The sequence below is a fragment of the Herpailurus yagouaroundi genome, unplaced genomic scaffold, assembly GCF_014898765.1.
Source record: "Herpailurus yagouaroundi ecotype Mexico unplaced genomic scaffold, PumYag 203, whole genome shotgun sequence".
NCBI lineage: Eukaryota > Metazoa > Chordata > Mammalia > Carnivora > Felidae > Herpailurus > Herpailurus yagouaroundi.
Window position 1 is genome coordinate 15,248,771 of NW_024412434.1, and position 13,385 is coordinate 15,262,155.

Below are 13,385 nucleotides of genomic sequence, written 5' to 3' on the forward strand. Positions count from 1 at the left end.
AATCAGAATATATATTATCTGCAGATTAGTAGAATTTAAAATAATGGTAATCCTTTTTTTTTTTTGCTTTTGCAAATTTTTTACATTTCAGATGAAGTCCCATGTGTTTTTAGATTTTAATGTGGCAGCCCTTTAGATTTGTGTTACAGGGGTAAAATAAATATTCGTGTTTGAGGTATTTCCTTCTAAAGAGAAGCCTACTGGTTGGCTCCTGGGCCTCCCTCTGCTGGAAAGAGTAAACTGGGGCAGCCCAAGAAACTAGAGACGTTAAGTGACTATGTAATAAAGAATCGAGCTAGCCGAAGGATACCCACAGGGACTTTGTCATGGCAGAGAAGTAAAAGTTGGGACAGACGTGACATAGAGGAAATATGAAGAGAAAGTATTAAGATGGGAAAAAAAAATTGAGCAATTTCTCCTTTGGCATTTTCTCCAGACATGTATTGATTTGATTGTCTTTGAATGCTTTTAGGATTGATGGACCTGTTTTCCTCTGAATGCAAATTTGTGCTGATGCTGGACCAAGGATGTGCTTTATGTGGGTTAACACTGACATAAGGTCTTAAAAGTCCGTACATCTGTACCTTTAGCCAATCTGCATAATAATAACCTTGCAAGGGAGACAGAACAAAAATATTTTTATTTTCCAAAATTGTAAATTGAGACCTCATGGAAGTTAAAGTGATTTTTCCCAAGATAACACAGTGGAGACTCAAAGCTGTGTCAGCTGGCATTCTTTTCTTCATACCATGCTGCCTTTCTGAGATCAAAAACACTTAGATATCCCCAAGAACTTCCAAATCTTCTCTTTTTCTTCCTTCTCCTTTTTGTCCAAGGAGAGGGAATTAAAAGGAAAGACCTCTACAGCACTGAGTAGTAGAGTTTTTTTTGTAATGATGGGAATGCTATGTGTTGCCCAATATAGAAGCCAAGAAGCCACATGTGGTTATCGAGCATTTGAAATGTGACTAGTGAACGGAGAACTGAACTTTTTTAAAGTTTAATGTTAATTAAATTTAAGTATCCACATTTTGCTTGTGGAGATGATACTGGACAGCACAAGTCTAGAAGCTACCTGTGAGAGAGAGGCAAATGCCCTAGGTATCTCAAACTAAAATAATAATTGGGGGGAAACTGTACTTTATCATTGAACTTTAGTTTTCTGTTTGTTAGTATATCTTAAAAGTCCAAATGCTTCACAAACAAACCAACATTGTGGTCAGTGCCATCTGGTTGCCTTAAGATATTTTTCCTTGACTTTTCATACCTTTAACTAATCACCAAATATTATTTCCTCTGTGGCACCATCTACCTGATTTCTTCAGAAGTTTGTATGTATCTTTTGCTATTCTTACCTTTTAAAATTGTTATTCTCTCGCTGCTACGTTCATAGTATTTAAGCAATTTACAGATGCATCCTTTCTAATACATAATGTATGTAAAGTCCAAAGCATCAATGTCCATTCTGAATTTCCAGAAACATCATGTACGTTTGCTCTTCCTTTGCAGTAAATGGGCACCAGGATCAAACCAGAAATACAAAACAGAATAAAAATTTCAGGAAAAAAAAAAAAAGGGATTAGCAAGCCTTTTCCCTTTACCACTAAAAGATTCATATACAGCAGAAACTTCTTACCACCTTCAACTTCTAGTTTTGGTAGGAAGTTTTCTCAACACTTCCAAAGTTTCCCCTGTTATTTGGTGCTTTAGTTCACTGAACAATACAGAGTTTTATGTTTTTGTTTCGTTTTGGTTTTGGTTTGTTTGTTTGTTTGTTTGTTTTACAGAATTGTCAATTCTTTTAATAGAAAATGGAAGATAAGCTCTGAAGGGAATAAAGAGAACACTGCTACTTCAAAGAACTGTGCAAGGAGTTGGATATGTACACAAGGTTTATAGAACTGTCAATCAACTGCTGTTGGAAGCCACACCTATCACAGAAGCTAGTGGAAGAAGCGTCATCTTATCCTAAAAGGAATCGTCTACCTGTTCCTTATGTCTTTGTAGAATACCAGTTGCACCAGCCACGTTGGCATGTCATTTGGTTATTGCTAGCCGACCAAACCTACTCCACAGAAATAAGTTGGGATATTTCATAGAGACTGAATGCAGCTACAGCAGAGATTGTCATCACATCCTTCAATCATCTTGCTTGCTAGGTTTGTTTTTTTTTTTCTCAATGATTAACTAAGCAGGTTAGGAAAAAAGTATCATCCTCATCAAGTATTTAAAAACGTAAAGCAAAATATATGTGATGGAAGATGGCACGAGTTTACATCAGACAGCTGTGAAGATAAACTACGATACTCTGTTAGTAGACTGATGTCGTTCAAGGTAGACACTGGGTACAGATGCTAAGCGTTAGTAAAGTGCTACTTACAATACATCTCTGCTTCCGGATACCTGAATCTGCAAATGTGGGACACTGGACCCTATAAGCGCCTGCAACTTCTTGGCACAGGACGTCAGCTTCATGGGTCGAGATGTGGATGAAATTGTACACACAGTACCTGAATTTCAACTTTGGGAGCTCAGTATACATATTAACCACTTTCCTCCTCAAGCGATGCCTTACTGTTTCTCATTCATGGAGAAGTTTCAAAATCTGGATTGTGATGACGGGGCAGATGACAGATCCATCTAAGGAGCATTCTGCTTTATTTAGCCAGGGAGGGAAGGGGTTGATATGAATGAAAGAGTGGCTCAAATAGGCAGGAAAATGATCGGCACTGCGACTAATTGAACCAAACACTTTTGCTGAGTGACATAAAAATATTCTAATATTAAGGATTATTTTACAACTCTATGGAAGTATGCAGTAACGCACCTTGCATGTGGTTTGTCTTGATGACAAAATGCACTCTTTGAGTCACAAGAGCCTGCCTTGTGTTAGTTATAAACAAAAATATATTTATATATATATTTATGTAACTACTATGTGCTTTAAAGAAAATTACTGTATGATTCAGCAGGGTTCTTTCATCCTTTTTATCGCCAGGGATATGCTGACTTGAATGGCTTGCTCAGGCAGGAATCGACAATGAAATGGGCCTTTAGTACTGAACCGGTACAGAGTAAAAAGGAAAAAAAAAAAAGCCAAAAATCCCCCATATGTTTAGAATTCCTTAACATTTTTGCTTGAAAAACAATTAAGGAGGTCTTTGTATTGTTTCCTCTTGTTTCCTTCAGCCAAGAGCAACTGTGGCTTCATAGGATTTCACAGTTGGGAAAATGGAGGCACCGTTTCTTTAAAAATAATGAAGTGTTTTATTCCGAGGCAGGAGAGCTGAAAACCTCACGTGCCACGCCCTCTCTCCTAATCCTTAGCTGAGTTTGGCAATTCTGTCACAGCCCATAGAAAGGACATTCATTAACGAGGAAGAGGGAGGCATAGTGTGAACGTCCTGCACGGATAAAAGATTCATTCTGTAAAGTAATGAACTTGTTGGGACCATTGGATCTAGACCAGAAAGAATCCTTTCGCCACACGTCTGGTGGAAAGATAGAAAATCTCTCGTTTTATGTTTGTTTGTTTGTTGTTTGCTTTTGCTCCTGCAGGAGTCAGTTATTTTTCTTAGCAATCTTGAAACATTCATCATTGCTCTTTTGAGAGAAAGGGTTCAGGCTTTGGAACACCGTTATCTTTGAGACATTAGAGAAGAATATTTGAAGCAAAGGTGTGGATCCCTCATGAACTAAAGCTTTATTATTATTGTTTTTCTCGATCCCTTTGCAACCCTGCACCTAAGCCAATAGCACTGTAATCTTGTCATACTTCTGATAAATCCACAGGAGATGTTCTCAGTGAACTATAGATTCATCCCATTAGGGAATTCTATGTTCAGCGGTCGGTGGTACCTTGCATAAATTTTAGGTTTTTTTTTTCCCCCCTTCCTGGGCTGGGCTGGGCTTGTCCAGAAATCTCCTCTCCTTCAGGCTACAGCAGCTTAGGGCTCCTGTGTGTGTGTGTGTGTGTGTGTGTGTGTGTGTGTGTTGTATGTGTCTTAAAGGTATAGGCAAATTTTTAGTCTTAACACCTGTAAGCCAGCACTGGTGCTGCTCTGTCCTAGAAATTTTAGCACTGCTCTGATACAATGAAACCTTCTTTCTCTCCAACTGGTTCAACTTCAGCATAGGCAGGATGACCAGAACCTCTTCGAAACTTCATCGCAGGCCATCTGCTTGGGCGTCTCTGAAACAGAAAATGCAAAAATAATGAATACCAGGGTGATGGGCATAAGAAAAATAGTTGCCAAATATTTTAGATGAACCTCTGAATTAAATTTTGCATTGTACTGAATTATGTCATATTAGTACCAAAGCTGGAATTACACATGCTTGCATCTTGATTATGATACTGTTGGCACCTCCCCCATAGGAATGACAGTTTCTCAAAGTCACAGTTTATGCCTTATGCATATTTATGTCTAAAAGATTCTATAAGTGTCTAAGTACAACGAGAAAACACTGAACTGTATTAAAAAACAAATCTGAAATATATAGCCACTGACATGTCCTCTTCTCTAGAAAAAAAGTCATTTCATTTTATTTATTAATTTGCTCGAAAACATAAGGCCATACAGCTCTGCCCCGTTCTTAGAAGTGGGCTTCAACTTAGGTGCTAGACTTTCTGGTAAACAAACTAAAAGGAAAATCACATGATACCTTATGAAATTATTTATAAAGCTGACTTCCCATACGTGACTTTTTGTGCTTGAAAATGAACAGATGTCGTGCCCTGAAAACAGAATCCAACATCAGAGGGCGTAGACAATCTCAAGCCTATGAACTGAATAATTGCACAGGTAGACAGTAATCCTAAAATACGGTTTATTTATTCTGACAAAGGAAGTGCACTTCTCCCCAGCGCTCTGTCCATCAAACAAACCTTCTCTGATTTACAAATAGAAGTGCTGAAATGAATTATTAAGTTATAGCAGCAAAAGACACTAAAACGCATGTCACGGCCCCAGTGACACTAGAAACGATTATTCCATTTATCAGAGTGCCTGTCATGTTGGAGTATATAAGACAATGAGTACTGAAGGAGGTTTATTTCTGTCTACAATTTATTTCTACCTAAAGAATTTTAATGTGAAAAATGTTAAATATCAGTGTAGATATACTGGCACTTGGCAGCTTTCTAGATTTGCCAGTTCCATTCCACGGGCAATGATTAATGGGTGTAGAAGAATTTTCACATCAGGTAGGAATGAGTATTAGCTCTACTTTCTGGAAAAATACCAATCAAGGCAATTACATTCCGCCTATTACTAATATTATTTGCTGTCTATGTAACATTATGTGGTCAGAATGTTTTATATTTGTTAGCTGATTAAGTCCAACAGTGTAAGTGAAACGGAATGATCCTTATTCTCCAGAAAAAGAAGTGAAGACAAAGAGAGGGTGTCTTTGTTGGAGCTAAAACCCATCATCGATGGAAAAACACTGAACATTTTTAGGGAGATGCACACTATAACTCCTGATCACTCCGGCATGTGGAAAAATGTCAATCTGCTGCTGTGCTCAGTGGTTAGAACCCCCACTTTGGTTTCAGTTACTTCATAATTGGGCTTCTGGAGTACAGCCGGCCTCGTCCTTCTCTTAGTCAATAGCACCACTATGCCTTTGCCCTTAATCTTTACCTGTCCAGCTGGCAAGTACAGCCCTGTGAACGAGGCCTAATGTACACCCAGCACACATAAAGACATTGTGCTGTAGGTGACTTAAAGAGGTGTACAGGGGCACCTGGGTGGCGCAGTTGGTTAAGCCTCTGACTTCGGCTCAGGTCATGATCTCGTGGTTCGCGGGTTCGAGCCCCGCATCGGGCTGTGTGCTGACAGCACAGATCCTGTTTGGGATTCTCGGACTCCCTCTCTCTCTGCCCCTCCCCCACTCGCACTTTCTCTCTCTCTCTCTCTCTCTCTCTCTCAAAATAAATAAACTTAAAAAACAAAGGTGCACAGATGATCATCAAAAAAATAAGAGACAACAGGTGCTAATGAAGACGCGCTGAAACAGTGCCTTATGCAATGATGGTGGGATTGTAGTTTTGTCCAACCACCTTGGAAAACATATGGAGGTTCTTCAAAAAGTTAGAAATAGATCTACCATATGATCCAGGCATTCCAATTCTAGGCAGATACCCAAAGGAAATGAAAACAGGAGTTTGATGAGGTATCTGCACTCCCGTGTTTATTGCAGCATTATTCACAATAGCTGAGATGCAGAAATGACTGAAATGCCCATCAGTGGATCAGTGAGTAAAAAAGATGTACATATACACAATGGAATGTTACTCGGCCTCGAAAAAGGAGGATATCTTGCCATGTGCAACAACATGGATGGATCTTAAGCACGTTATGCTAAGTGAGATACGTCAGAGAAAGACAAGTACTGTATGGTATCCCTTCTATGTGGAATCTAAAACGGTCAAACCTGTTAAAAAATGAAACAGTGGTTAATAGGAGATGGGGCTGGAGGGATAAGACTGATGGTGTTAAGCTTGTAACAACTGTTAAGCTACAGAGATCTAATGTATAGTATATTGAATATAGATAATACTTACTGTAAGTATAAAATGTGCTAATAGTGTTACAACCTTTTATTAATGGATCATAGCAACGTGGTATACAACTTAAATTTATACAGTGTGACATGTCAAATTTGTCTAACTAAAACTTTTTTTTTAATAAAAGGAGCACAGTTGTTGAAATGATAATGATGGTGCTTGTGGACGTTAGATTTTATTAAGCTCTTGGCTGTACTTCATACTTTACTCTAGGTGCTTCACATACATAATCGCATTAAAATGCAATGGAATCATTTACATTTTGCACAAACATTACTGTAAAGATAGCAAATGGCAGGGCCAAGATTTAAAATGAGATTCTACCCACTTCCAATGTTAATTCTCCTTACTATAACATTTGGGTCTTCAAATCCAATGGTTTCTGAGTTCAACTCATGTGAAACCTGTGACCATGGTTCTATGTTTGTTTCAGTCTTAAACATACAACATTACTGGCAACTTCAGTATCCTGTTAGTAAGTCAGAATCATTAAGTTAATAATTTTCTGTCTTAGGTGAAAGACTGGAGGATTACTGGTCAAGTCTGTCATGTGCTTTGTGAGCTCATCACAGAGGTACTCAAAATAGAAAGTACAAAAATGTCGGACAGTGAAGTTTCCACTCGTAACGCAGTACAAACTTATTTTCTGAATTAAATGCATATCGTTAAGAAAAATTTCTCTTAACTTGTTACTACTCATTGTAGGAAAAAAAAAAAAGAAATACCCCAACAAGATTTAAAATGACTAGAGAGCTCACCATTTACATGTACTTTGGTTCAACTATCGATGTATGTCACTTATATCCATTTCTAGGAACACGCAATCACTGCACATAAATCACAAAGATTTATAACATCTTTTTTTTGCACTTAAGCACACACTGAAAAGTATGTACAAACTATCCCTGTACAGTATTATGTTAAATATCTGTAGACCATATTACCTCTAACTGAATCATTTATATAGTCTATTTGATTCTGAGGCTTCCCCCCCCCCCGCCCAATTTTTGACAATAGAAATAATCTTATAATGAGTATTTTTGCTGATAACCTGATGCGAATATCTCTGGTCAGTTCCTTTTATAAATGCTCAAAAGTGGAATTATTGGGCCAAAAGAGAACACACAAATTATTTACTAAACACTTGAAATGTCTAGTATGGTGCCGGTTGCTGTGTTGAAGGACATGTGACCAAAGAAAGTATAGAACACACTTTCCATATGGAAGACACAACCATTTCAGAAGAAAGGGACTTTCAATGGAGGTTGAAAAGGTAAGATTGAACACAGGTGTCAAATAAACATCCTAATGATGAACAAAATAGAATAGGTATAATCTAGCCGCAAAATTATTCAACACTAGTATTTTATTTGTGCAAAAGTGAAAAATTTATAATTGCTTCTACAGACTTCGATTAGATTAAAAGAAAGGGCATTTCTCCCCCATAATAATGCCTTAAAATTTATAACAAAATCCAACGAATGCCATGCGCCAGGGTCTTAAAAATTTGATCTGATTTTACATTCCTTCACAGTTCCTTGATATCTCAAGCTTAGCCTTAAAAACGTTGAACAAAGAGCAGTAACGTCACCAAAATTCTGCTTCCTTTCCAAAATGCTTTCACATATCACAAATCAAGTAATGGTCTTTAAAAAAAAATTTTTTTTTAATCCTTATTTATTTTTAAGAGAGAGAGACAGAGTGTGAGCAGGGGAGGCGCAGAGAGAGAGAGACACACACACAGAATCTGAAGCAGGCTCCAGGTTCTGAGCTGTCAGCACAGAGCCTGACTCGGGGCTCGAACTCACTGAACCGTGAGATCATGACCTGAGCTGAAGTCGGACGCTCAACCAACTGAGCCACCCAGGTGCCCTCAATTAATGGTCTTAAATAAATCACTTTGTTTCCTTGTCTGTAAATTAATACCTGAAGGTTTTTCCTCTAAAATCACAGGACCCTTGGGGGGAGCCTGGGTGGCCTCAGTTGAGCGTCCAACTTCGGCTCAGGTCATGATCTCACGGTTCGTAAGTTCAAGCCCCACGTTGGGCTCTGTGCTGACAGCTAGGAGCCTGGAGCCTGCTTCGGATTCTGTGTCTCCCTCTCTCTCTGCCCCTCCCCTGCTCACACTCTGTCTCTCTTGCTTTCTCTCTCTCTCTCTAAAAATAAATAAACATTAAAAAAATTAAAAAAAATCTTTAAAATCACAGGACCCTCATACCCGCTTGCCTGAGATAACTCACTTTAACAACTGGAGAGACAAAAAGGACTTGAAAAACTTCTCCGTGTCATGGCTCTTCTACCGTTTTCCCTCGTGCTTCCCTCCACTAACTTTCCAGGATTCCTAGATTTAATGGAAATCTATATAAATTAGTCCTAGCTGAAACTACTTTTCTAGGTCAATCTGCAGTTCAGAGATTTCCTTATGAGTGAGAAAAACAGGGTAGTTCTAGGACCGTAATGGAATGACTGATGACTTAGTTCTCATAGAAAAATCTTGAATGTTTCTGGTATAGTATGAGGCACCTATCCAGAAGACAAGAAGTCTGGAAACCTGGGTATGATGTCTGGCTTTGCCATGAAGCATGATGGGTCACAACCTGGAGTTTATACTTCTTACTCGAGGCTTTAGATATGTCCAAATCTGCGTTCTTTTTAGAATGGCTAATTCACATTGTTATAGAAACTGATAGGGACCACGGGGTCACTTGCTAACAGAGCTGGATGTACGCTGAAAATTGAAAAATTCAAACCAGACAGTAATGTTAATTCATTACAGAGATTCAGGATGTCGTGCCTTAAAACATTGCTGGGTGTAATGCGTGGGTGATCTCTACTTCCATTTCTGAGAATTATTTATGTGATTAATCACATTCAGGAGTACATGTTCATGTAGATACGTCGGCACTGGCGTGGGCTGTGAGAACAGGTATTTTCCCTAATTACTCCCTCAGAACTATTAATTGAACCGTCATCCAGATCGGTCTCAATGGTCTGTGGCAAGATAATTAGCTGAAATATCCACAAACAAACCTGCAGGGCGCCCTCAGTCAGCAGCGTGTACAGAACTGCACGAAAAGCAGAGAGATATTTTTGTGGGTTAGATGAGCTCTGGCAAGGAGGTTACTAGGTGGGAGCGTTAAAGGAAAGGGGCAAACGTGGCCATTCGAGGCCCAGATAGAAAACACCAGTGATGTGTGATGGCGCTTGACAAGCAGTCGTTCCAAAACTGTTAGTGTTTCAGGCCATTTCCTTCGGTGAAGGATCACCTTCACAGACCTGGCATCACAGACCTGGCACGTCCCAGCACAGCACTGAGGCAAAGCCGTATGTTTTCGCTGCTTCTCGGTTTCCCCGCTTGGGAGGTAAAATGAATTAGATTGCTGTTTCTCAAACTTTTTTTTTTTTTTTTTTTAATTAAAAAGAAAAAAACCCTTAAGCCACTGAGCCTTTGTTCCCATGAAATGTTACCTGGAAGCCCCACCAGCAGCCTGGAGAATAGGTTTCTCTTCCTTGTGACGACAGAGCCCTGCTTGCACAACCCTCCCTGAGTCCCGAGGGAGCCTCTGCATCCCATACTATCTCAGGGCATGTTCTGGCAACTATCGAACTAAATGCACGTTTCTCGAACTTAGCTCTGCATACAAATCACAAGGGATCTCATTAAAGCGCAGATTCGGATTCAGGTTTGGGGGGAGCCCTGGGACCCTGCATTTCCAATAAGGTCCTAGGCGATGCTGACACTGCTTGTCGGTCCACACCACACACAGTGAATAGCAAGCTGGGATGACGGTCTACAGGCTCTTCAAACAGGAGCATTCTTTAAAAGTGGGTGGTTGAAGAAATACTGATGTTTGATCTCCTGTGTGTCTCCAATGGACCTCTGTGGGAACTGAACATGCGTGCACACATCTGGGTCAACCTCTCCATACGTATTTAGCTGTGACAACACCGAACTGTCCAAGGGGAGGGAATTTTTTTTTTTCTTTTTCATTACTTCTAAATGCAAATTATTCTCTATGCCCTTTAATTTGTGTTGAACGTTATTTCAACACAAGTTCTATTAAGTTATAAATCTGGGTTGCCAGATTGGGCAAATGAATATTACAAAACACCAGTTAAATTTGAATTTCAGATAAACGGTGAATAATTTCCCAAAACTATACTGCATCAGGCATACTTCTACTAAAAAATTACTTGTTTATTATTTGAAATTAAAATTTATCTGTGTCCTATATTTTATTTGGCAACCCTATCTATAGGGAAACACAATGGCTTCGGGCCCCGGCCAGTCAAACTTGTAATCTAATTAAAATAAACTATTCCTATTTGGGGCTGTGCCTCCTTGTTCCATGAATTGTAAGTCACTTTTTCCTTAAAAAGAGTAACTCAGATTGATTTGTCTGTCTTCTGCTGTGGCCAAGAATTACAAGCAATAACTCTTGTGTGAAGCAGAGCCTGGGTGTTCTTTTACATATTTTCAGCTCATTTTCATTGCTTTTCTTCACATGGAAGTTGTCTTATTGTCCTATAGCTGCCTCTTCTCCAACCTATAATCACCACTTTCCATGGGTATGTTGTCTTCATTCTAGAACTGTCCTATGGGTGATCCTGAAAAATTGGTTAGTATCCTCATAGTCCATGTCCAAGATGAAAATTATCTCAATGCAGGTAGAGAACAGCTGTCCACTGGGATTAACAAAATCATCATATTACTCATGTCATTTTCCCAAAGCTAAAGTATTTATTTTTTAAGTAGGCGTCATGCCCAGCATGGAGCCCAACATGGGGCTTGAACTCGTGAGTATGAATGAGATCAAGACCAGAGCTGAGATCAAGAGTAGGATGCTTAACCGACTGAGCCACCCAGGCGCCCCTAAAGCTAAAGTATTCTTAGAATAAATGTTACGTGACATGTCCCTCCTCTTGAAGACAACATTATTTTTGGTAATAACCATAAAATGGAATGAATAATAATGGCCAAAAGGGAAATGCAGACAGTTGAAAATCTTCCTGTTTTAAACTTCTTAGATATACTCATGCCAGTGACAAACATTACAGATGAAAAATGAAATAAATGTTACCATAAAAAAAGAGAAAACACAAATGACTTAATGTATTTTTGAAAAAAAGACACACGAAGGAATACTGCCAAATGAGTCAACTCTGCAATGTTCAAGAGAATACTCTGCTTTGTGGTAACAGAAAGGAAGCAACTAAAGTTCCCTTACTTCACCTTCTCAACCACAGTGTTATCATGCTTCACTTAGAATCTGCTGTTTTATTTATTTTTTTGCGTATTATTTATTTATTTATTTATTTATTTTTATTTACTTTTCTTTTTCTCAAGTTCTTATTTGAATGAGAATCTACCGTTTTAACACAGACATATGTGGCCCTATATGGGTTGGAGATCTGCTAAGCCTGAACACGCGCAAAAGACTCCAGATTCTCGTTGAGTTTATTCCCTAAATGAATGCATGTGGCTGAGTCTGTGATCAGGGGTTAGGTGTGTGTAACCCGGAGTTCGTTGAATTAAGTTCCATATAGAAGACAATATTTACTAAAGGATATGTCATAAAACTGTACTAGCTGGAAGTTTACATACAAACTATGTTGGTAAAACTCGACAGTAACTCAATCAACTTGCTAGCGATGAGATGAGCAAAAGATTTTGACACAATTTAGAATTTCAGGCACACGGTGATGATGAAACACTAACCTGGTTTTAGCCAGGTTTATTATAATTATTCCATTCTCTATAGACAATGCACCCCCTTATTACCTGCAGCGGGGATAGACTGGTCTCAATGCCCTTCCCTTGGTTCACCTTGCGGTGCACAAGGAGACTGAAAATAAGTGTTTGTGCTGACTTGCATAGATCTTGCTCTGTAGTTTATGCCCCACGAGGGACACAAGCTTCCAGATTCTTGAGTGACAAGCTTTCTGCTTGACTTCCTTTCCTCCTCTTGACTTCAACTTATTATTGGCCATCTTGTTGCCCCAAGCGAGGATGACGGGAGAGAGTGACTATTACTTAATGCGTGTGGCTGTAAATGCATTCAGTCAGCCAATAAAATTACTATACAAGCACCGATATGTAAGACAACAGCCCTGAACTCAAGGCATTTATAGCATATTCAAGGAAAATAAGATATTTGCCTACAAAAGCTTGAATAGGAGCTAACCAACAGTACAAGCTACAAATGCACGGAGAAGAGGTTTGAAATCAAGTATCTGCTTGCTGAAAGTATCTGACAATGAATTCCATGCATTTTGAGGAAAGCGGTCTTCAACTGAATCTGGGTCATCGTAGACGCTTGTGGGCAGACTGACTATAAAGACAGAGAGCAGAATAAAAGTCCCCATCTTTTGAAAATATCCACTTGTATGTCTTCTATACTGCTCATTCTCTATCTCATCTCTAAACAGTTCCCTCCACAGCCTGGTCTCTAAATCCTTCAGATTGTGGGTCACTGCCTTCCATTGGTCTCATCCAGGCTCTACCCAATTTCTGCCGGCCTGAATTCCATGGTGGCCCGCCAGTCACCTTACTGCCTGTTCCCTCCTCTGACGCTCAATCCTCATTGGTATGACAATCAAACTCAATCATAAATCCTCATCCTCTATGTTTTCCCATTCCAGACCCTAAGCAGTCCCAACTACTACAGAAAAAGGTCACATGTTCAGATTAACCCAGCCACAGAGAATCACATGCTGTTAACTGGGAAGTCAGTGATTACTTTTCTCTTGTTAAATCCTTGTGATACATCCAAACTCCATCCAACCCCATTCTGCCCTCCCTGAATCTGGTAGA

The 13,385-nt window shown here is 39.3% G+C and overlaps 1 protein-coding gene across 1 annotated transcript in view; it reads right to left on the bottom strand.

Moving 5' to 3' along the window:
* Positions 1-623: 623 nt before the first annotated feature.
* The window catches only part of PLXDC2 (plexin domain containing 2), a 457,733-nt gene continuing 444,971 nt past the window's right edge, over positions 624-13,385 (bottom strand). Inside the window, exon 14 of the mRNA XM_040451269.1 lies at positions 624-4,192. Within this exon, the coding sequence (XP_040307203.1) occupies positions 4,076-4,192 (117 nt within the window). The 3' untranslated portion in view covers positions 624-4,075. The remainder of the gene's footprint in view (positions 4,193-13,385) is intronic.